We start from the raw sequence: 26,007 nt of genomic DNA, 5'->3' as shown, positions 1-26,007 counted from the left end.
GGGTGTATTTACCTAGGTATATATATATATTATTACCGAGGCTCCCATTCCGACGACGGGGAATGTTACAAGCAATGGGAATCTATGAAAGTTACCAATACTGGAGAACTAAAGTTACAGGTAAGTAACTTGTTTCTTCCAATGGTGAGATATGAATTTGATCCAATGGAAAGTCTTAGTTTTGCATTGTTGGATCTTCACTGGTACTCATACATGTTAGAATCATTTTCTGCTGTGTGTGTGGATCCCGGAGCACTTTGCTTAGATTTCCATTTATATATCACACCGGGTATCAGTGACCATCTGTCCATATGGTGAGCAGCACCTTATACTAGCCTATTAGAGGCTAGATTTGTTCCTGGAAATAAACTGATGAAAACCCCAGAAATGGTTTCAAGCCTGAAAAATAGCATCGATTTTGCAACTCCCACAAGATATTTCCTGCTTGAACCAAAAATGTAAATTAGTCAAAAAAAGGTAATCGAGAGGAAGAAAATCCACTAAATACACCAAAACAACAATTACAAACTACGATTGAATTTGTGTCTGTTAACCCCTTCGCCGCTGGCGGGATTCCCCCACTGTGCTGGGGGCAGGGGGGGGGGGCGCATACAGCGCCCCCATGCTCATGACGAGGTCAGCTCGTCATGAGCCACGGCGCTCCGGCGTCCAAGAGGTTAAAAAAAATGCCCATACCTTATTCTGAGGTTGTCCACCAAATTGTACAGCTTGCCACTAATGGTGAGCGATGGCCACCGGTTGGATAGAGATAGCCACTAAATGCCATAGATGGTCCTCAGATATAAGATAGTTCTATCGTATGAGAGGGTGGCATTTATCTGAAAGTGGGTTCACTACATGTATGGGATGGGTTCTATGTACAGCACGGATAGGGAGCATGGGCTGGATGTATCAATATTGGATATAGTGATTCCCTAATTGCGATTCTCTGCTAATAGCAATTAGGTAATCACTATTCCTAATGTATGAAACTCAAAGTTTCATTTAATGATTCGCCCTACCCCATGAAAATTGATGAGGTATGTCGCAATTTGTGACCCATTAGGAATCACTAAAGTTACAGGGATTGTGGCCTGCTGAGGTCAGCAGACCACTATGTCTGTGACTCCTTTTAAATAAAGCCATCTTAAAAAAAATGCAGCCTGTTTTGCTTAAAGGAAAATGGGTTGCGTTTATAAAAAGAGAAATTAAGATTTTTCTGTGCTTTTTTAAGAGTAGGCAGGGGTCCATGGGACCACTGCCTGCTCTTAAAAAATGTTGGCACCCACATTCACAAAGGGGAAGGGGTCCCTTTGTTTGCATATTGATTACTTCCTACTTGAAGTAGGTGGTAAAATGCAAATGTTTAGCGATCCCATTTCGGTCGCTAAACTTTCCTACATACCACTGCAGTTCGGTATTAGGAAGTGATGCCCTAAACATGACCCTTCCTAAAACCGAATCAGTATGTATTCATCATTCTAAATTGTGATTTGTTAACATGTTACCGAATCGCAATTTGGGAAGTATTACCAAAATGCATTTTTCTGGTCGCAAACGGCCCAATTCTGTGATTTGGGCCATTTGCGACCAGAAAAATGCTGGATATATTTGGCCCTATTTGCTGAATGTACTCCTAAATACACGACCAAGAAAACAGTTGCTCGGTAATCACTCACACAATGACGCACAAGCACCGTAGCACTCGGCTCATTTGTTATCGCTCTCTCTATTTTTTCTCTCTTCTTTTTTTGCTAGTTGCTTACAACAAATACCCCATGCCTTTTCTACATTCCTCACTTAAAAGCCGGTGATCCAGATCGTAACACATGAAAGCCATCTAACATTAAAGCAGCTGGTGCTGTGGGGCCCTCATAATGCTCGACTGCAGGGCCATTTCAACAGCTGCACCATTGGTAGCATTGGATACAGCCATGTAACAAATTAAAGTGACAAAGAACTCAACATATGCAAATATAATGTTGTCTTTTTATGTTCATTTTCTGTAATGTGTTTTTAAGCTTAATAGGGAGAACTTAATTTGTTGTCCATATTGTTCAGCAGCTCCAGAAATTTTCTTTTAATTATGGTGTTTGTCATATCGTTAATCATCTAAATTACTGTAGTAATTGTAACAGGCTCAATCACAATGCTGCTGTCTTCATATATGTTCTTCTTTTCAGGATTATCCAGGAGATGAACTTTTACTCATCTTGGATAGTGATTTCAAATATGGACAGAACTTTTACCTCATTTCAACGGAAGAGTGGAAAGAAAAAATACTAAATGTAAGTCATTATGTATATAAAATGTTGGACTACGTATGTGTGTGAAGTAGGACGTTGAAGCATGTATCAATCTTAGGCAAAGTCTCTGATACATGAATCACTTGTTCTGAAGTTTGGAGTAATCTGCAAATATCTGAGATAGCTATTCAAAGTACCTGAATCTCCCATGGAGATTAGAAGACTATTCAAGAAGTAAAGATAGTGTGGTGAGACAATCTCATTACCGATTCTCCATTGTAATTAAATTAAATATATATTAATTTTATTATGTCATGATAAACAGCGAAGCAGGGCACCAACACGCACCCGGAACAGTTGTGCAACATCAGAGGGAAGCAGGACCATACAACATTCATATACACAGGCACAGTAATTGGCATCAAGGAACAGCATCAAGGAAGGATAACATTTATGGATAACCTGAATGACATTATGGTAGAGACTTGGAGTGGTATCACAATGGAAGATTCGATGCATCCTTAGCGGGGTCTAGATCATAATATTTTAGCCAACTCTCCAAAACCTTGAGGAATTTATGTGGGCATTCCCTACACTTATAGGTGACTTTTTTGGCCATCGTGTACAGATCCGTACTTGCCTTCCACTCCCCCAAGGTTGGGACCTCTGGCACCCCCAGCATTGTGCTGCACCTCGTTTAGTCACCACCAGTCTCAGATTACAAAAAAAGGAGTTTAGCCTGTGGGACATCCATATCGGTCAGGACACTGATTAGAATGTACTTGAGTTTGAGAGGAATATCAGCTCCTAGTATGTTGCGAAGTTCCCTCACCACCTTTGACCAATACAGCTGAATAGCTGGTAAGTCCTAGAATGTGTGTACAAATGTACCACTTGCACGTTTGCATCTAACACAGTCCAAAGCCACCATTCTCCTCATTTTGTGTAGGTGTCCACGATCATAGTAGACTCAATGTAGTATCTTCAGCTGTATCAGCTGCAACATGGACTTAATGGTCACCTCCCTTGGGTGCATCAGGGCCGCCTTCCTGTCCGCATCCGCCATCGCTATTGCTCCAATGTCCCTCACCCATCTGTGTCTGGCATGTTATTGTTGAGAGTTTTATAGGTGAGTGTAGGAAGGTAGATCCCTGACTATGGTTGCCCCCAACTTTTTGCCTGGTGTTTTGCTGGTTTTCTGACTTAGTTGACCTGGGGCCCTGCTATTCAGGACCCCAGGCCTACTGCTCTCTCTGTAAAATGGATTCCATGTACCTTAGGTACATATCTAAATTGGATACTGAGTCACCTTATCAGTCCCTGTACAGTGTACCTTAGGTACCCAGGGCATAGGTGTACCCAGGGCCTACCAGGGGCTGCAGCATGTATTATGCCACCCCTGGCTGGCCATCCAAATCTGACACAACTGGCTGCTTGACAGCTGGGGCAAGGTGGTGTAATCACCCTTTGCTTTAGATATAGTATACCTATATCTAACCCTAAAAATGGACACACAGATCTCCTATCAGTCACTCCTATGGCAGGGCTTAACAATCCTGAAGGCAGAGTGCTTGGAATCGTGTGAGATGGTGCTCTGGCATGAGCTGAGCCTGTCTGCGGCTTTCGGGATCCATCCCTTAGCCGTTTCCATGATATCGCATACCATATACTCTTAAGTGCATTATAATCCTCGCGGTTATATGCCAACTCTGGTATCGCTTTATCAAAACATGTCGAGTAAGGTGTCATACGAATTGGAATACTAACCCCTCGCCAATTCTGGCGACGGGGTTAGCATTCCACCCTTCTAGAGGGACACGACATGTATGTAACCCCTAACCCCGGTTAAAGTCAGACATAGCCTCAGCTCCACAAAATGGATGCTGCCACCGAGACACAAGTCTGCCCTCCTGCTGCTGGGAGTCCTCCCAGAGCAGGAGGCAAGGACAAAGGGTTTCCTGCCAGGGGCGGTGCCAGCACCGTCCCAGACAGGGTTTTGTGTATTCCAGGTAGGCAGGGCTACAGAGGAAGGTGACTGCAAGTGGCACCCCGGTGCTCACTGTGCATAGGCCGGCTGAAACCAGTTCCAGGGGCACTCCAGCCCCTGGCCTGGGGAAAGCCCGCCAAGGAAGTGGGTGTAACCACCCCCCTCCTGGTCCCACCCCTAGGGCAGGACTTAGTCGCGTGCCAGCCCCTTTTTACAGGATAAAGGTAGGAACTGGCCCCCTTCCAAAACAGATCATCTTTGAATCCTGAAACTACTTTCCACGAAAGGAACTCAAGACTTCTTCCTAAGATTTCTCCCTTGTGACTAAGGAGTAGTCACCCTGCATCCGCAGGCACCATCTTAAGAACACTGCGGTCTGCTGCAAGTCTCTCCTCCGGATCAAGACTGCCCAGCTCGACGAGAACCGGCTTCCCTGGCACCTCTGACCTCTACCTACATCATCAGTCACGCTGAGATTCGTGGGTGTGACGAGACCTCGAGGGACCGGCCATCTTCAAGACTGCACGACTTCTGCACAGCAAGCCCGCCGAGTAATTTCCTGGTGAGTGCTTTGGGGTCCGAGAAGCCCCGACCCTGAGCAGCTCCAGCACCGAAGTGCAGCCTCCCAGCATCTCCACGATCTGCGTGGGGCCCTTCTGCTTTTTGCTGCTCACCGCGTTGTTTGGCTACTAGCCCGCTGGCTTGTGGCCTTCTGAACGACGCCCGACGACATCACTGCTGCTAGTCTGGTTGCTCCAGACTGGCCCTTGCTTCCCTCCATCGGAGAAGTACCCTGGACCCTCCTGGTCCGGCTAAGACGCCATTTTAGGTCCACCGCGTGGGCCTTGCATTTGCCAAGACTTGTTGCCCAATCCTGGGTCCAGCGACGTCGACAGCAAGAACCTTCGTGGGACAGCTCGCACCTCCATCCTGGTCGCCGACAACGCCTCCTGGTCCGAGAGACTGCAGAGCCCAGCAGCGCCCACTCACCTGACTGCGGTGACTTCGCCCGGTGCCATCCTGGTGCCCACTTAATCACTGGCTAGTGATTCAAGAACTTGGTCCCCTCTGCTTTCAGGTTTTCTTCTTCCTTGATCCAGGCTTGGATCCATCGAACTTTTCTTCACTGGTCGCCTGCCAGCAACTTCCTTCTTCCAGGCTCCTGGTCCGGCAACGAGATTCCCGACGTCTTTTCAGACCTATGCAGCTGCAGCCCCTGGGCTAGGTAACTTCGGCACTTCGGTGTCCCAGCATAGCCTCACTATCCTAGGGTCAGGATCCACTGTCGTTTTCTTCCTACCAGGTCGGGTTCGCCCGTGAACACTAACTTTGCCTTTACTAGCTTCCATAGACTTTGTCCCGCATCCCGCGTGAGAGTGCACACTCTGCACCCGAGTCCCCTAGGCCTCCTAGAAGTAATCTAACGATTCTATAGTCAAGTCCTAGCGATTCCAAAGCCTATTAGTACTGTACTTACCTGCTAGTAATTTCGCATTCCACTTTTAGAGTATATGGTTTTTCGTGCCCCTCGGGCATTTGTGTATAACGTGCTAACTTAAGTATTTTCGTAAGAGTTTTGTTGTGTGCCTAGCACCCTGTCCTCATAAAGAGTACAGGGTTGTTGTGATTCTAATAAATACACTGTTTATTTTCATAACACTTGTGTGGTGTCCTTTCACTGGGTGTTCAAGGGGTAATGTGATGGTAAAACAGCTGGCTTAACACGCCCTCTAGAGTCTTAGCCTTAGACTGCTCGTATCCATGCTACTAGGATAGCTGGTCTATAAGGTTGACTTACAACCAATCATCAATAAGGGTTGTTTGGACTGATATATAGTGATCACTAGAATAGTGAACACTGCACATCAGGCCAACTTCTCACATTGGTGAGCAGCGGTTGGGATTTGAGCTTGCTGTTGTTTTACCACACATGCCCTAAGAATATCTTGTGAAAGATCACATAAGTACTAAAGGTACATATAACTTAGCTTAGAATACTCTGAGTTCTACTGAACCAGCTGTTGTAGCTCCTAGGGCCTAGCACACCCTAAACTACAACTCTAGCAAGGGATCAGTTGGTAAACATATAGTGTAGGTAAGTGCACCACTTACACCTCACTAGAAAAGCATGTCTACCCAGGGAGAATCTACTGAGACTCCCCTGGTCAGTGTTGACCCTCCACAGGTCACTTCAAGATATGCAGCTCTCAGTTTCCAGGAGATGAGACAAATCTGTGTCTCCAGAAAACTGAAGCAGGGGTCTAACCCCACCATTCCCTTTCTGATAGGTCTCTTAGAGACATATGATGCCAGAAAGCTTTCTCAGTTACATGAGAACATGCCAGCCTTAGAGGGGACCTCTGGGGATCCAGACCTCCCCAACACTGCTACTGCAGTTGAGGAGGAGGAGGATCAGGAGGAACTCTCTGGGGATGAGGTAGACAAAGGTCTTGAGGTAGTCAGAAGGCTAACCAGGACCAACTTAGACTTACTTGGGCTAGGATCTGGGGGACCCCCAGTACTAACCCGAAGTGGGCCTAACCTTGGAGTTAGGAGAGATAGATCTCTTTCTAGGGACTCCAATAGATCTCTGCACTCTAATGCCTCTTCTCAGGGGAGAAGGAATCCTCCACAGAGGAGATTTACTTCCCCTCAGAGAAGGGAGCATGAAGCTAGGATGAGACAAGCTGAACTGAGGATTGAAAGGGAAGAAATTGCCCTGGCCAAAGAGAAGCTTGCCCTGGCAAGAGAGCAGCAGATGAGTGGGTTAGCTCCCACTGGTGGCAGCAATCTCCCAAGAGATAGAGAGAAGGGTTTAGATACTAAACACCTGACTAAAATAGTGCCCCCCTTTAAGCAAGGGGATGATATCCAGAAATGGATGGCTGCTCTGGAGAGGGCCTGCACTGTGCAGTGCATTCCCCAGAGTCAGTGGGCAGCTATACTGTGGCTCTCCTTTGATGGCAAAGGTAGAGATAAGCTCCTCACTACTAGAGTTGAGGATGCTAACAATTACCAGGTCCTGAAAAATGCACTGGTTGATGGGTTTGGCTTAACCACTGAGCAGTACAGGTTGCTGTTCAGGGATACCCAGAAAACTCAGTCTCAGGACTGGTCTGACTTTGTTGATTGTGCCACTAAGGCTTTGGAAGGCTGGGTAGTAAGGTTACTGATTTCAAAGGATTGTATAATCTAATTATGAGAGAGCAAGTCTTAAATAATTGTCAGAACCAGTTATTACACCAGCACCTGGTAGACTCTGATCTGACCTCTCCACAAGAATTGGGTAAGAGGGCAGACAAATGGGTCAGAACCAGGATTAGGCCCAAGAACCAAGGTGGTGACCAGAAAAAGGAATCAACCAAGCCTCAAGAGAAGGGTGGGAATAAATCTACAGATCAAACCACATCAGGGCCCCAAAAATCCTCTGAGGGGGGTGGGTCCCAGAATCCTTCCAACAACCAGAAGAAACCTTATTGTTATCCCTGTAAACAGGTGGGTCATTTAAAAACTGACAGCAGTTGCCCCAAGAATAACAATAAGGAAAACATACCCCCAAGTAACATTCCCAAACCTCCTGTTACTACTAGTAGTAATCCCCCAGGTGGTGGGAGTGCCCCCAAGAATTTGGGTGCATTTACTTTGGGAGTTCCTGGGGACTCTGGCCTAACCAGGTCCCCTGACTTAGATACTCTTGTCTGTGAGACTGGCATGGGGTTTGCCAACTTCACAACTTGTCCCAACACTTTGGGCAAGTACAGACAGGAGCCCCTCATCAATGGTATAAAAGTTGAGGCCTATAGAGGTACAGGGGCTAGCATCACTATGGTGACTGAGAGTCTAGTCCCCTCAAGGCAACTTTTACCTGGTGCCACATACCAGGTGACCAATATTGATGGAATACAGAGAGATCATCCCATGGCAGTGGTCAATCTCAGCTGGGGAGGTGTCACTGGCCACAAGAGAGTGGCAGTGTCACCAAACTTGCCTGTAGATTGCCTACTGGGGAATGATTTAGAGCTCTCAGCCTGGGCTGAAGTTGAGCAAGAAACCCATTCTAAAATGGTAAATACCCATGGTAAGGTTAGTGGGGCAGTGATAGCCACCGCCCCAGTCCAAGATGTCCTCCCTGAACAGGTCAGGAGGGTTGTGCCAGTCACAACCCCATCTCAGACAACTTCCTTCCCAGAACAGGTTGTCAAGGCTGTCATGGTAACAGCCCACACCCAAACTGAGCCCCCTCCTGAAAAGGTTGGGAGAGTTGTGATGGCCACAGCTCAAACTCAGACAGATGATAGTGTTGTGAAGCCTGAAACTATGGATCACTCCACTCAGACAGAGAGCATTGAGGAGGAAGAGAAATCTCCCTCCCACCAGACTTTAGGAAAAGATCAGCCTCCTCAGGGAACTGATCTGACCCCTTGTGAAGAAACTGCCACAGAGGTAGTCAGGCCTAGCCTGGCAGAACCCCTGATGTCAGTGGACCCTTCCAAGATGGGACCCAGTCTGGAGCAGGTAACCTGCCCCTCTCTACCCTGCCTCAGTCAGCCCAGGGCTGTAGAGGTCAGGGAGGCCAGTGGTGGACCCCAAAGGGCCCCCTGTCCAAAAGAATTCCCCAATCAGCAGATTAAGGGCACTGAAGCTAGTAGTCCTAGCCAAGTGAGAATAAAACCAACTCCTGAGGGATCCCCCTTAAATTCAGTTAGGGACCTCCCACAGATGGACACTGTTGGGCACAGCCAAACCTGGGACCTGAGGGCCCCAAACCTGACCTGTCCCTCCAGTAAGCCAAACAGAGGGACCCAACCTCCAGCTGTAGGTAGCCAGAGGTTGACCCTGAGAGCCCAAAACAACTCAGTCTTGGAAAGAAAGACCTCTATGGTGGAAAATGATTGGAGGAAGCTGAGCCCAAAATTAGTGGAGCCTCACTTCAGTACTCCATTTCAGCACCAGCCTTTTACTGTGCCAAAACACACCACAGGTAGAGATTCCCTATGGTGGAGACCCTCAGACACCCTTAGGGTGAGGGATTGCTTAGTGGACCATGAGATAGGGGGTAACCATGCCAGTGCTGGTACTTCCTTATATGGCCACTCAGGCAATATAGGCTTACCTGGCAAGGCTAGCCTTATCTCCTTTCGTTTGGAGGGGGGTTATGTAGGAAGGTAGATCCCTGACTATGGTTGCCCCCAACTTTTTGCCTGGTGTTTTGCTGGTTTTCTGACTTAGTTGACCTGGGGCCCTGCTATTCAGGACCCCAGGCCTACTGCTCTCTCTGTAAAATGGATTCCATGTACCTTAGGTACATATCTAAATTGGATACTGAGTCACCTTATCAGTCCCTGTACAGTGTACCTTAGGTACCCAGGGCATAGGTGTACCCAGGGCCTACCAGGGGCTGCAGCATGTATTATGCCACCCCTGGCTGGCCATCCAAATCTGACACAACTGGCTGCTTGACAGCTGGGGCAAGGTGGTGTAATCACCCTTTGCTTTAGATATAGTATACCTATATCTAACCCTAAAAATGGACACACAGATCTCCTATCAGTCACTCCTATGGCAGGGCTTAACAATCCTGAAGGCAGAGTGCTTGGAATCGTGTGAGATGGTGCTCTGGCATGAGCTGAGCCTGTCTGCGGCTTTCGGGATCCATCCCGTAGCCGTTTCCATGATATCGCATACCATATACTCTTAAGTGCATTATAATCCTCGCGGTTATATGCCAACTCTGGTATCGCTTTATCAAAACATGTCGAGTAAGGTGTCATACGAATTGGAATACTAACCCCTCGCCAATTCTGGCGACGGGGTTAGCATTCCACCCTTCTAGAGGGACACGACATGTATGTAACCCCTAACCCCGGTTAAAGTCAGACATAGCCTCAGCTCCACAAAATGGATGCTGCCACCGAGACACAAGTCTGCCCTCCTGCTGCTGGGAGTCCTCCCAGAGCAGGAGGCAAGGACAAAGGGTTTCCTGCCAGGGGCGGTGCCAGCACCGTCCCAGACAGGGTTTTGTGTATTCCAGGTAGGCAGGGCTACAGAGGAAGGTGACTGCAAGTGGCACCCCGGTGCTCACTGTGCATAGGCCGGCTGAAACCAGTTCCAGGGGCACTCCAGCCCCTGGCCTGGGGAAAGCCCGCCAAGGAAGTGGGTGTAACCACCCCCCTCCTGGTCCCACCCCTAGGGCAGGACTTAGTCGCGTGCCAGCCCCTTTTTACAGGATAAAGGTAGGAACTGGCCCCCTTCCAAAACAGATCATCTTTGAATCCTGAAACTACTTTCCACGAAAGGAACTCAAGACTTCTTCCTAAGATTTCTCCCTTGTGACTAAGGAGTAGTCACCCTGCATCCGCAGGCACCATCTTAAGAACACTGCGGTCTGCTGCAAGTCTCTCCTCCGGATCAAGACTGCCCAGCTCGACGAGAACCGGCTTCCCTGGCACCTCTGACCTCTACCTACATCATCAGTCACGCTGAGATTCGTGGGTGTGACGAGACCTCGAGGGACCGGCCATCTTCAAGACTGCACGACTTCTGCACAGCAAGCCCGCCGAGTAATTTCCTGGTGAGTGCTTTGGGGTCCGAGAAGCCCCGACCCTGAGCAGCTCCAGCACCGAAGTGCAGCCTCCCAGCATCTCCACGATCTGCGTGGGGCCCTTCTGCTTTTTGCTGCTCACCGCGTTGTTTGGCTACTAGCCCGCTGGCTTGTGGCCTTCTGAACGACGCCCGACGACATCACTGCTGCTAGTCTGGTTGCTCCAGACTGGCCCTTGCTTCCCTCCATCGGAGAAGTACCCTGGACCCTCCTGGTCCGGCTAAGACGCCATTTTAGGTCCACCGCGTGGGCCTTGCATTTGCCAAGACTTGTTGCCCAATCCTGGGTCCAGCGACGTCGACAGCAAGAACCTTCGTGGGACAGCTCGCACCTCCATCCTGGTCGCCGACAACGCCTCCTGGTCCGAGAGACTGCAGAGCCCAGCAGCGCCCACTCACCTGACTGCGGTGACTTCGCCCGGTGCCATCCTGGTGCCCACTTAATCACTGGCTAGTGATTCAAGAACTTGGTCCCCTCTGCTTTCAGGTTTTCTTCTTCCTTGATCCAGGCTTGGATCCATCGAACTTTTCTTCACTGGTCGCCTGCCAGCAACTTCCTTCTTCCAGGCTCCTGGTCCGGCAACGAGATTCCCGACGTCTTTTCAGACCTATGCAGCTGCAGCCCCTGGGCTAGGTAACTTCGGCACTTCGGTGTCCCAGCATAGCCTCACTATCCTAGGGTCAGGATCCACTGTCGTTTTCTTCCTACCAGGTCGGGTTCGCCCGTGAACACTAACTTTGCCTTTACTAGCTTCCATAGACTTTGTCCCGCATCCCGCGTGAGAGTGCACACTCTGCACCCGAGTCCCCTAGGCCTCCTAGAAGTAATCTAACGATTCTATAGTCAAGTCCTAGCGATTCCAAAGCCTATTAGTACTGTACTTACCTGCTAGTAATTTCGCATTCCACTTTTAGAGTATATGGTTTTTCGTGCCCCTCGGGCATTTGTGTATAACGTGCTAACTTAAGTATTTTCGTAAGAGTTTTGTTGTGTGCCTAGCACCCTGTCCTCATAAAGAGTACAGGGTTGTTGTGATTCTAATAAATACACTGTTTATTTTCATAACACTTGTGTGGTGTCCTTTCACTGGGTGTTCAAGGGGTAATGTGATGGTAAAACAGCTGGCTTAACACGCCCTCTAGAGTCTTAGCCTTAGACTGCTCGTATCCATGCTACTAGGATAGCTGGTCTATAAGGTTGACTTACAACCAATCATCAATAAGGGTTGTTTGGACTGATATATAGTGATCACTAGAATAGTGAACACTGCACATCAGGCCAACTTCCCACAGTGAGGGAGATCGCCTTCAATTCAAGCTCTTCCATCAGCAAACTACCTTCCAGGGCAGCGTATTCGGATATGTCTAATACTCCCATCTTCTTTGCTTGCCGAGCATGTCGCAGCTGTGCGTGTTTTCGGTTTTGGTTCGCGTTTATTTTGTATTCCCTCTGAAGGGAGGAAAAGGGCATGAAGTCTCATATTTCAAGAGATCACCGATCTGGGAGGTCCCAGGAAGATCCCAGGCCCTGTAGCCCTTAAGTTTCCCCAGTACCCGTATCCATGCTCCTGCCCTCCTGGTTCCCGCTCTGGTGCGAAACTGGATAAAGGACAGGGGAGTGTCCTTCCCACTGTCCAGCCCCTCCTCTGGGAGGTATCCCTGAGTTATTCCAACCCTTTACTTAGGTATTTAAGGGCTTCCAAGTGGGTGAGTCCTCAGATTCGTTGTGGAACAAGACACACCTCTGAAATCAAGACACTCTTCGACCATCTGGACACTTGAACTTCTCTGGACTTCACCTGGAACCGAGACTGCATCAATGAAGGGTCCTGCTGCTCCTGGTATCGCTGTTTTGCAAAGTTTTCTGCCTTGTCTGTGTCTGTGCTTCACTCAGGTTCTCCAGGAAACCTGTGGGCATCAAGGACAGCCGAAGTAATCTCCCTTGGAGTGAAGGAGTCACTCCCCTGAATCTGCAGGCACTGCCTCAAAGCTGACCAGTCTGCTGCTCCTGTCGTCCTAGGGACTTCCTGAGCCCCAACAACCAGACCTTTCTTCCCTGCAATTTGGAGGCAGTATCCCTGGTCGGAGTAGCTGGGGACCAAATCCCTGTGCAATGCGTTGACTTGCAGTTGCCAAGGCTTGTTAGCTCTGCACTCCAGAGATCTTCAGGCTACAAGAAGTACCAGCCTGCAGCACCTCATTCCTTGAAGATCAGTGTCCTCTCTGTATCCCCTTTCATTGTGGCCCTCCATCTTTTGTGAACTGCCTGAGGTCCTCTTGTGATTCCAGTGCCTTTAGCCTGTGGGTTATTTTGGGGTTCTTCTTCTGCTTTGGTGGGCTCTCCAGCTTGTTTAGGGCCTTCTCTGAATCTCCTGCTCTTGACGAGTCCCTTGGACCTCGCTGGTCCCAGCAATTGCATCTTGTCGTCTTCCACCCAAGTTGCAGCTACCAACACTTGTTGGTGCTCCGCCGGACACCGATAACCTAGACACCGACATCCAACCTGGGACAGCTCATGTATGGCTCCTGGTCTTCCAAAGCATCGCCTGGTCCCCAAAGTGCAGCAACAAGTTCCTTGTCAAGTCTTCTGAGCTCCATGCCTCCTGGTTACCTCCAAGTGGCATAGACTCTGTCTCCCCTGCTTGCAGGTCCTCCTCTTCAAGAATCCACTCTTGGATTCCACCTGACATCTTCACAGACTTCTCCATAGGCATTTCTTCCTGAGTCGTACATTGTCGTCTATGAGAAGTTCTGATGTCACTTCACCCCAATGCACCTGGCTTCCAGGGTGCAGGTAACCTTGGGCCAGATGTAGGTAATTCTTATTTACCACTTCTTAAATACCGAATTTTACTGATTCGGTATTTAAGAAGTGGTAAATATGAAGGGGGAGATGTAGGTATTTCCAGATGTGGAAATACCGAATCTTAACGATTCGGTATTTACCGAATCTGGAAATACCGAATCGGTATTTCCTATTGATTCCTATGGGCTGTGAAGCCCATAGGAATCAATGGGCAATACCGATTCTGTAATTACAGAATCGGTAAATACCGATTTTAGCAAGGGTGCAGGGGGTGTCACTTTGACACCCTCTGGCACCCCAAAAATAGGCATGTGCGCCATGTGGCACACAGACATGCCCTAAGGGCATGTCTGTCTGTCACATGGCTAGGTGTGCATGCACACATGTGCATGCACACCTGAATTCGGTATTTTAACACCCAATTGGATTGGGTGTTAAAATACCGAATTTGTAGGGCCTTTGGGACTCTGAAGAGTCCCACCTACATATGGATTTACAGAATCGGTATATTTACCGATTCGGTAAAATAGCGAAGTGGTAAATTTACCGAATCGGTAAATATACCGATTCTGTAAATTCAGACCCACCTACATCTCAAAAGCCAAATACCAGTCGGTAACGGCCGAATTCGGCCGTTACCGACCGGTATTTGGCTACCTACATCTGGCCCCTGGTTCCTGGGGCATCCTTGGGTGGGGTGGCTCCCCAAACCTCCCATCCTTCAAAGGTCCTCTGGGAAGGGTCCCTTTTTTTTTTTTAAAACTGCAGCTGCATTTTCTCTATTGACTTCCACACACGGATGTGTTTACACTCTGCATACAGCCTCCTTGGGGTTCCTTGGTACTTACCTTGGGTGGTTTCCAGTCCTCCAAGCTCATCTAGGTCCTTTGGTCCAAGTTCCATTCTCCTTTGAAGTGTGTGTTCCACTTACTTAGCATATGGTTTGGTCTCTCCTAGAGATCAGTGTATATTTGTGTTACTTACCTTTGAGGTATTTTCATATGCATTGTTGATATCTCCAGATAGGAGTTATATCAAGTGATAGTGATTGTGTTGAGTAATAAATAGCCTTATTTTTTATAAGCACTGTGTGGTTCTTTTCCATCTGATCTACACTATTAATTACATTTTGTAAAACGAGCTGCTTGACACTCCTTCAAGATAAGCCTGAAGGCCGCTCTCCACAGATACCATTTTGAGAGCCGTTCAAGATTATCAAAGACCACTACAATCACCATAAGGGTTGCCTGGATTAAAGAAATGTGCATCACTCCTTTTAGTGTCCACCATATACTAAGCCAGCCTCCTACACTTATTAAATGTAATAAGGTAACCCAATGTTTGTCAATAGGAGAGATAGGCCTTATAGCAGTGAAACACACCTTTACATGCTTTTCACTAGCAGGACATGTAAAACTTTAGTAATCTTGTCCTACTTTTTAAATACAATGCACCATGCTCTAATAGCCCTTCTGGCCTAGGCCTGGTAAAAGGTTTATTTTGCCAAGTCAAAATGGCAGATTAAACCTGGGCTACAGGCTGCAGGCTGCAGGGGCCCGCTGATGCATGTTTTAAAAGGCTACTTTAGTGGGTGGCACACTGAGTGCTGCACCCTGGTAAGAAATTGGGTTAGTGGTTGAGAGGGTGTGGACGCCCCACTGAGGCAACAATCGCAATCCTTGTCAGAGTGAACCAAAACACCTCACTAAATTAACCTGTGCTTAACACTCTGGCAGCTTGGCTCAAAGCAGTCAGGCTTAACTTAAAAGCAAATTGTAAAGTGTTTATACAGAACACAAACAATAATGAAGTGTAAACACAACATAAGAAAAATATGTCAGTTTAGACAAATAGGGAAAATTGTATTAAATAAAATGAGACCATGATAACAAAAATCCAATCAGCAGAACTGGAGATATACAGTTTCAAAGTTTTAGGTAGATTTAGAGCCTAAAAGCAAAAAGCGCCTCTCGCAGTCATCTGGTCTTGCTAGACTGAGGGAAAGTCACAAGTTCATTCTGAGCATGATGGAGCTCAGGCTTGATACAGGACCAGGATATTCCTTCTGAAAAAGTTACCTTCTCAAAGTCTGGCCCGAAGAGTACTGTTTGAGATGGAAGAGGCCGGGAGGAGCAAGGAGAGTGTCATGGATGGTCATTGCTGCAATTTGAAGAGCAGGCTGTGCATTGTGGACGGTCGTAGCTGTACGCATAAATTCTGCCAGGCGTTGCAGATGGTTGTTGCTGTAGGTTCGCATTGGTGGTTACTGCAGGCTGTTGTTGCTGTAGCACGAAGTGCAGATTTTATGTTGCCAGTCACATAGCATGAAGTGTCACATTTACTGGATCAATGCGTCGGCACGGATAACCGAGTCTTAGTATTAACACACCTGTTCGCAGTCGAGAAGAGCCCAGAAATTCAATATTTCACCTTTTTTCTCAATAGGAGCTCAACTGTTGCCAACCAATGGTCCCGGACATGGTGTGGCACTTATTGGGGATCAGAAACTCACTCCAGCAGAGGCCAGATGGGCGAAGGCATGTCCAGTAGCAGGTCCAGGCAAATCGATTGCAGTAGGTCAGCTGGGCAGTTGCAGAGAGGCCTCTGGAGCTTGTTGTGTCCCCGTAGCTCAGAGAGGAGGTCAGCTAACTGACCATTGAAGTCAGTCAGGTAGCATGGGATGAATGGAGCAGGTCCAGTCTTCCTTCTCAGGAAACAGGGCAGTCCTCAAGCAGCAGGGCAGCCCTTTAGTAGCAGTACGGAAGTTGTCTGGGGAGCGAGGCTGTCGTTTTTTCTGTAATGTCCACAGTTCCAAGAGTGTACTGAAAAGAGGCTCTGGAAGTTCAATATTTATGTCTGGCATCAGCCTTCGATTTGGGGGGACTCCCCATACTACCCCCACATCTGTTTCTAGGTAGTTATTCATTTCTCCTATCAAGGCTTCAAGAAGTCTGCAGTGACAAATGACATGGCAGACCTGGTGTTATATTTATTTGTGTATATGAAGCAGAGTCCTTTGAAATCTAATTGGGGCTGGGCACAGCTCCTTCCCAACCATTCTTGCAGGATAGCCCATTCTGTCCAGACCTAATCTGCTTTGTGTCACTGTCTGGAAGCAATACACAAACCCCTATATTTACAGTAATTTGACACAGGACACTAGCAGAAGGCACAAATGGTTAGGACAAGAAAAAAGTACCAACTTTCTTAAAGTGGCATTTTCAGAATTGTGACTTGAAATCCAACTTCAAAATTAACCACTTGGGTGCTCATGACGGCTCCCGGTCGTCATGAGTCACAGTGGGCGTGTGCTCACGACGGGTGGGAGCCATCCGAGCCACGCCAGCGAATGGAATGTCCAGCACCTCAGCGGAATCTTGGGGTTACAATGTAGGTGTGCGTGGTCTGTTGAATGCGCTTAATGGTTGCGCCCTTGGGGGTTAAAGAGGATTTCAAATTATAATTCACTTACCTCCAGCTGATCCCAATCAAAAATTATTACTTATTAAATGTAATCAGGCAACCCAGTGTTAGTTAATGGGAATAACAGTGAACAATGACTTCAGGAGTTTTTCACTGCCTTTTTTTTTCTTTTTTAATTTTTATTGAAGTTCTTGGGGTCACAAAATCAAAGCAAACACAACACACATTAACATCCACAAACTACATGAATGCAAAAATATACATAAGGAGAATTAAAGCAGGAAAGACACTATTTACCTAGTTACATAAGTCCATATTTACTCAAAATAGGATCTCCAAATTCTCTCAAACTTCCTCATCCCTCCAATTCGCTGTGCATATAGTAATTCACTCTTTCTGACATTCTTCATTTTTTGAAGCCAAGCATGAAACAAAGGGGCCTGTATTAATTTTCAGTTTTGCAGTACCAACGACCTTGCCACTGCCATTGCAATAAACAATAGTTTAACCATCTGATCTGCAAATCCAAGATCGGAACCAAATCCATACAACATTAGTTTAACATTATTAGTAATCTGAATCTCGCAATACATTTGCAAGTATACAAAAATCTCATTCCAAAAAGGCACAATTTGAGAACAGTGAACTATAATGTGAGACCAATTGGCAGGAGTAAATTGCTGGCATCTAAAGCAGTTGGCACTGGTATTAACGTACATTTTAGCTATCGCGTCAGGAGTACGGTACAATCGCCATTTGGTAAAAAATAACATTCTTCTCCAGTTAGATCCACGGAGTGTACTAAAATTCAATTTATTTATACTCTTCAAAGTGTTAACAGTAAGGACATGGTTCTCCTGGTCCTGCCATTTTTTAATAGCCTTCAGACTCAAATCTACCTCTCTATTTTGAGCTAGACATCGTTTCCACTCCCCTGGCTTCCTAGTCCGTACAGTCATAAATAGGTCATCCCAAAGCTGAGTAGGGGGACAGATGTGCCTGGACTTCAATTGTTCCAACATTTTATAAATCAAAGTATAGGAACCTATTAACATAAAATTCCCCGGAATTAATTGTTGCATCTCTCCAGGAGTTAACCATACTCCCTCCCTTAAAAAATCTAATAGAGTATGAAATCCAGCACGATCCCAATGCATTACAGTATTTACTTCTATTTTAATTCCCATATAGGAAAAAGCATATATTAAGGGAGTTCCGGAATTAAGCTGAGGGAGAGAATATCTTTTAAGAATAGCATCCCGTTGTTTAAAGAACCAGTTTATAATCTTATATCGAACGAGTTTTGGAGATTTAGGAACCTTTAAAGGAGAGGGAATCTGGACCTCATGACAAATTTGATCCAAAAAAAAGTTAATAAATAAATTTAGACTATGCATTCCAGTTTTAAATCTATCTAAATATTGAGCAAAATATGCACAATAATAATCTCTAATATTAGGTAGCGATAAACCTCCCTGTTCGGTGTCAACATAGAGTGTTCCTATTGCTATCCGAGGGGTCTTTTTTGCCCATATAAACCCTGAAAATAAAGATTCGACCTTTGAAAATAAAACACCCGACATAAAGCATGGGATAGCAGCAAATAAAAAATTAAAGAGCGGAAGTATAGACATTTTGATCAGTGCCACACGGCCAAGAATGGAGAGTGGCAGCGAATTCCATCTAACGAACATAGAACGGACCTTCCGCAAAAGAGGATCAAAATTAAGGTTATATAATTTGGTGACCGAGGCAGAAAACATAACCCCCAAATATCTCTTAGGTCTTGAATTAATGCATCCAGCTAAATCTGGATGTAAATCCACATCAGACCCTCCACAAATTAATATTTCAGTCTTTTTTTTGTTGATCCGGTAGCCTCCAAGGGCTTCGAATTCTTCAAAAAGCTGTAAAGCTGATGTCTGTGATTGCATATCAGTCTTAATTAATAACATAATATTGTCAGCATACAGTTTAATTTTAGCCATAGAGATGATCGGAGGGACAATATGTACCGATTTGCGGATTGCTGCTGCTAACGGTTCAATAAAAAAAGCAAAAAGAATAGGGGACAAAGGGCAACCCTGCCTTGTGCCTCGTTGGACCGACACTGTACCCACCATAGCAGAATTAATAATTATATTTGCTGTTGCACCCGTGTATAGATTTTGAATTAAACTTATGATTTGTGTAGGGATTCAAAAGTACTCTAAAATACCAAATAAAGTTGTCCAAACCACCAAATTAAAAGCCTTTTCCGCATCTAACAATAAAATTAAAGCAAGGATCTATTTAATCTGAAAATAATCTAAAGCCTCGGCCAAGAAATGAGTGTTTGTGGCGAGCTGCCGACCCGCAACAAAACTATTTTGATGAGGATGGATAAGATCTGCCGCAATGGTATTAAAACTTATTGATAATAATTTGGTAGTGATCTTATAGTCAGTGTTCAATAGTGTAATGGGCCTATATGAGTTAGGGTCTTTTGGATCTTTACCTTTCTTCAGGAAACTGACAACTGTGCCCACACCGAAAGAATCTGGAACTTGCCCCCCAGCTAACATAGAATTTAATAATTGAAGTAACAAATCAGAAAAGGCATTAAAAAAAACCTTAAAGAATTTGCATGGGAGACCGTCAGGGCCACAGGCCTTACCAGTTGGCAAGTCCTTGATCACCATTTCTAATTCGGTCTTAGAAAATGGGCTCATCATTACTTCCCGCTCCACCTGAGAAAGAGAAGGCAAATCGTATCTGCCCAAAAAATTTGAAAGCTCAGATTCTCCAGTATTAGGGGTGTCTTTCATAGATTCACATGCCTGAATCATTCCCCGTCGTCGGAGTGGGAGTCCCACGGTACATAAAAAAGCAATAATATGCCATAAATATGTAGTAAATACCAATAAAAACAAACCAGGAAGTAAAGTAGCCCAAGCTACAGTATGAAAAACTTCCACATCTATGACTATCCTAGTCATTTTGTATAGTCCAAACTACAGCCAATCAGGCGCCAGCACCCACCAGAATGTTCTCCCCAGAGGCTCAGGCTCTCAGATTTTCTACCGCACGTCGTGTGAAGGGAGTCTCCCAGAGCTCTGCTCAGTTCTTTCAACTTATCTTCCTTTTTGATCATTTCTTCAAGAATGTCTTCAAAGAAGTCTCTGTTTAGAGCCTGTGAATCTTGTGGTAAGCTCCGGCTTTTTAAAGAGGACCCACACAAAAAGTGTATTTATTGCCTCTATCCAGATCATCAAGTCAAGGACTGTAAGATCTGCAGAACCTTTCCTCAAAAGACTCTCAGAGACCGAGAGGGTCGGTTGCTTTTGTGGCTACAAAGGCTTAAGGATTCTGATAATCCTGTGTCTGAGGTTGGCAGTATTGCCTCTGGTTCCACTTCAGCGTCTAAAAAGAGGCCTGCGTCTGAGGTATTGCCATCTCCTGGGGCTAAGGTTGCTAAGAAGCATCAACCTTCTAAAGGTACTGCTGGCCTTCCACTTCTAAGGTTGCCCCCTCAGGCAAGGACTTGGAGGTTTCTTCTATACCTCAAAAACGGTCCACCAAGAGTTTGCCTCAGAAAACTGACAAGATTTCACCTCAGGAAACTTCTTTATCGTCGACGACGCCTTCTTCTGTTTTCTCGTCGACGAAGACCTCCGTCGACGCATCATCCACGTCGACGATGACCTTCTCATCTCCTAAATCATCGATGATTATGACGACGACAGCTTCTTCTCCTACCATGGTCTATGTAACGGTAAGATCAATCTCGTCGACGACGGCCGTCGTCGACACCTCGTCGTCGGCTCCTCTGAAGGCTCTGCCGTCGACGAAGAAGATGCCATCGACGGCTTTGTCGGCGAGCTCCATTCCGCCGACGAAGTTGCCACCGTCGACGAAGACGTCAACGAAGGTTGTACCGTCGACGACGAACATCCCGTCGACGACGCTCGATCCGTCGACAAAGTCCATCCCGTCGACGAAGTCCATCCCGTCGACGAAGTCCATCCCGTCGACGAAGTCCATCCCGTCGACGAAGTCCATCCCGTCGACGAAGTCCATTCCGTCGACGAAGTCCGTTCCGTCGACGAAGTCCGTTCCGTCGTCGAAGTCCGTCTCGGCGACGAAGTCCGTCCCGTCGATGACACCATCGACGGAGCCTTTGATGTCTGCTACTAAAGCAGCGGAAAACACACCGTCGACGCCGCAATTGTCATCTTGCACTGCATTGCAGGTATGGTCACCGTCGACGGTGTTCTTTACACCAAAGCCATCATCACAGGTGCCTGACCGACCTTTAGACTCAGACAGTGAGGATGACGTGGTTCATACATTTGGAGCGGCCACTAGTCCTTCTGAGCTGAATATCAAATTGCAAGAAGACGAACAGGTGGATGAACAACCACCTGTACAGATGGCGCCCCAGATGGACAGTTTACCTGTCGCGCAAGTACCAGTTGCTTTACTAACCAACCTTCAATACATGTTGGACGATTATTATAGAAGGTTTCCTCCTTCTGAGACTACGGGCTCAGTGCCCGCTACGCCGGCCACTGAAGTACCGGTACCAGTTTTGCAACCAACAAATCCTGCTTCACCTACTTCACAGTCTTCGGATGAGGAGGAGCAAAGAGAAGAAGGAGAGGTACAGGATGAGTCGGAGTGGGATGAATATCAGGTTCAAACACCTTCCCCATCGCACCAAGCTGTCTCAATTTCACCACTAGTGGATGTGGTTAGCTTCCACCTTTTAATGGATTGTGCAACTAAACGTTTTCATATCAATATGGAGCATAAGGAACAAGACTGTTTCCTATATGACTTTAAGGATCAGCCCAGGAAACAGATTAAGTCTATACCCATCATTGACTTTATTTGGCAGGAGGGTATAAAAGTCATGGCAACCCCGGCATCCATTCCTCCAGTCCTGCCACGTTTGGAAAAGAAATACAGAGCACCGGACAAATCTCCTGCGTGCCTTATCGGACAGCCGAAACTTGACTCTGTGATTGTCCAGGCAGCTCAAAAGAGGGCTCGGAACCCTTCTTTTCCTCTTACAGCCCCGCCAGACAGAGATGGCAAACGCCTAGATTCGATAGGGAAACGTGTCTCCACTATGGCGGCTACGACAGTTCGAGCGGCAAATTCATTGGCCATCTTAGGAAGGTATGACTGACAGATGTGGTCGGACATTGCACCATTTATTGATCTCCTACTTGAACCTTCTAAGGCTGAAGCGATCAAGATTCTACAGGAAGGTCAAAGAATCTCAGAAGAGATTATTGATTCAGCAGTGGATGTAGCCTCAACGGGCTTTCGGCAGCTAGCGGGAGCTGCGGTTCTTCGTAGACAGGGTTGGCTACGGTCTACTTCCTTTAGACAAGAAGTCCAAAATAAGGTGCTGGACTTACCATATGATGGTGAATATCTGTTTGGCCCTCAGGTGGAGGACGCCTTACAAACAATAAAGAAGGATACTGTAACAGCAAAATCCTTAGGTACCCTTCAATTCTGCAAGCCGCCCTTTCGAGGAGCGAGGTGGATATAACCAACAATCCTCTTACAGACAAAACAATCAGCGATACCACACTCAACGCTATCAATCTTACGGCCAGAGAAAACCCGCTTATGCCCAGAACAGGGGAAAAGCGAATTACCGCGGAAAAGATAAGCGCCAATGAGACACCGCTGCCCTGCTCTTAAGAAAGAATTGGAGGACGAATATCCAAATTTTACTCAAATTGGCAGTCAATAACACCAGACAAATGGGTCCTGGATATTGTGGCCATGGGTCATGCCCTAGAATTCGAGAAATTTCCTCCAAATGTTTTCCCGAAAGGACAACCCCCAGCTCACCTGAAGGAGCTATTTGCCCAAATCAGATTGATGATGCAAAAAGGAGCGATCGAGAGCGTACCTCAGAAGATGAGGGGAATGGGGTTTTACTCCAGATTTTTTCTAATAAGGAAGAAAAACAGAGAGTGGCGCCCGATTCTAGATCTTCGCGCTCTAAACAAGTACTTAAGAAAATTAACTTTCAGGATGCTATCGCTCCAGGAAATATTGCATCTTTTGGCAGCGGGAGATTTCATGGTCCCATTCTACCTCGCCACAGAAAATTCCTACGCTTCAGGGTGGCTGGCAGGGATTACCAATTCAGAGTTCTTCCTTTCGGACTACGGTCATCGCCAAGAGTTTTTACCAAGGTTCTTGCTCCAGTAGCGGCACACCTCCGGCTGGAGGGAATACAAATTTTCCCATACTTAGACGACTGCCTTATAAAGGCCAGTTCTCGAGGAGTCGTACAATCTCATCTACAACAGTGTCTACACCTGTTCCAATCTCTGGGCCTTTCCATCAATCTAAAAAAATCCCGAGACCTTCTCAAAGACAAGCTTTTTTGGGAGCAACATTGGACACCCAGAAACTCCAAGCCTTTGTCTCGGAGGAGAGACAAATGAAGATAAAAAACATGGCGCAGAATCTGTTATCAAAAAAGTCAGTTTCTGTTCGGCTATACAAGTCCTTTCTGGGGATGGTATCGTCTTGCATCCCATTAATACCGAACTGTCGCCTCAGAATGAGACCTCTCCAGGAAGAGCTAACCCTGCAGTGGTTACAGGTCTCCGGAACGTTCGAGGATCTTATCAGGATCACACCGCTAATGCAAAACTCTCTACGCTGGTGGACACAAAAACGTCATCTCCAGCAGGGGTGTGCATTTCTTCAAGAGTCACCAAGCCTCACCATCACGACGGATGCGTCTCTCGAGGGCTGGGGAGCGCATCTTCAAGGGCTCACAATCAGCGGCAAGTGGACTGCTCCACAAAAGCGATGGCACATCAACCGTCTAGAGCTGAGAGCCATATTTCTAGCACTCAAGGCGTTTCATGCAATCATTCAGGATTCCAATGTGTTGATAAGAACAGACAACACAACAAGCATGCATTACGTCAACAAGCAGGGAGGAACTCGATCTCTTCTCCTCTCCCAGGAAGCCCAAGAATTATGGGCATGGGCCTTAAAGTACAATGTAAATCTTCAAGCAGTGCATGTTCCGGGAATAGAGAATGTCTTGGCAGACACACTCAGCAGGACGACAGTCTCAACTCACGAGTGGGAGCTACATCAGCAGACAGTGGAACGCATCTTTCGCCTGTGGGGTCGTCCACACCTAGATCTATTTGCGACAAAGTCCAACAGCAAATGCCAAATGTCTCTGGCATATGCGTACGCTTTTCCACCAATTCCACTAGTCCCCAGGGTTCTGCGGAAAATGAAGAAGGAACCGTGCAGATTGATCCTGATTGCCCCCAGATGGCCGCGCCAGTATTGGTTTACAGAACTTCTTCTGTCAGAGTGCGAACCGATTCAGTTGAATCCAATCCCGAACTTACTCAGCATGCAGACAGGTCAGGTCTATCATCCAGATCCAACATCACTGAGATTAGTGGCTTGGCGCCTGAGTACTGTGAGTTTGCCCACCTAAACATCCCAGAGGAATGCAAGGAGGTTCTGGCCAGGGCAAGGGCACCGGCTACCATAAAGACATACTGTCTAAAATGGAAGCGTTTCTGCATCTGGTGTCAGGCAAACGGGGTTCACCCTTTTTCAGCAACGCCGGAAGAGATTCTACCTTTCTTCCTACATTTAGCAAAATCAGGCCTGTCTCACGCAACCCTGAAAGTTTTCCTGGCGGCGATCTCTCGATATCGGCAGGATGGTACTAATTCCCTATACTCTGCGAGGATTATACAACAATTCTTCAAAGTACTCTTTAGGATGTTCCCTCCAGTACGACGACCACCTCCTGTGTGGCATCTTAACGTTGTCCTAGCACAACTTATGCGTCATCCTTTCGAACCCATCCACAAGGCCGATCTCAAATATCTCTTGTGGAAGGTGGCGCTGTTGCTGGCTTTGACATCCTCCAGAAGAGTTAGTGATCTTCAGGCCTTACAGTTCACCATCCTTTCCTGCAGTTTACTAGTGACTCTGTCATACTCCGCACTAATCCGAAGTACATTCCCAATGTACCTTCGGATTTTCACCTTAACAAACCTATAATTCTGAAGTCATTTTTTCCTAACCCGCAGGCACCGGTGGAAAGGGCGTTGCATACGCTGGATGTTAAGAGATGTCTTAAATTCTATCTGCAGAGGACATCTGCCTAACGCTCTTCTGACCAACTGTTTATCACCTACGGTGCTATTCATAAGGGTCCCTTGCTCATTGCACCATCAGGATTCAAGCAAGCCGGGCCGAAGACGGCTGAAATGCCAGAAACCGGTCCCCGGAAGCTTGTTTCCTTCCCAGTGTAAGAATTGGCTTTTGTAGTCTGGTCTGCCCTGTTCCCATGATGCACTGGGCCAGGGACAGACTAATTTGCATACAGCCAGGTTCTGAAACTGGGATGGTGCAATGAGCTAAAAAACGGTGTTGGATCTAGCCCTGATCTCTTGACTGGGTGAGAGTATTCTGCTTAATTCAGAGACTCTGTCCATCACCACCCCTTGTTGTAAATATTTTTGTCCACCCTAAGCGTGGAAGGGTATACTCAGATGTGAGTCCCTTGCTCATTGCACCATCAGGATTCAAGCAAGCCGGGCCGAAGACGGCTGAAATGCCAGAAACCGGTCCCCGGAAGCTTGTTTCCTTCCCAGTGTAAGAATTGGCTTTTGTAGTCTGGTCTGCCCTGTTCCCATGATGCACTGGGCCAGGGACAGACTAATTTGCATACAGCCAGGTTCTGAAACTGGGATGGTGCAATGAGCTAAAAAACGGTGTTGGATCTAGCCCTGATCTCTTGACTGGGTGAGAGTATTCTGCTTAATTCAGAGACTCTGTCCATCACCACCCCTTGTTGTAAATATTTTTGTCCACCCTAAGCGTGGAAGGGTATACTCAGATGTGAGTCCCTTGCTCATTGCACCATCAGGATTCAAGCA

General features: G+C 46.8%; 1 protein-coding gene across 1 annotated transcript in view; it reads left to right on the top strand.

Moving 5' to 3' along the window:
- DNAI3 (dynein axonemal intermediate chain 3) overlaps positions 1-26,007 on the top strand; it is a 1,062,540-nt gene that overhangs the window by 181,410 nt on the left and 855,123 nt on the right. The window contains exon 5 of the mRNA XM_078645562.1: positions 2,184-2,288. Within this exon, the coding sequence (XP_078501688.1) occupies positions 2,184-2,288 (105 nt within the window). The remainder of the gene's footprint in view (positions 1-2,183; positions 2,289-26,007) is intronic.

The sequence above is a fragment of the Lissotriton helveticus genome, chromosome 1_1, assembly GCF_964261635.1.
Source record: "Lissotriton helveticus chromosome 1_1, aLisHel1.1, whole genome shotgun sequence".
NCBI lineage: Eukaryota > Metazoa > Chordata > Amphibia > Caudata > Salamandridae > Lissotriton > Lissotriton helveticus.
The sequence above is the reverse complement of the archived record's forward strand: the minus strand, read 5'-3'. Positions and strand labels throughout refer to the sequence as shown.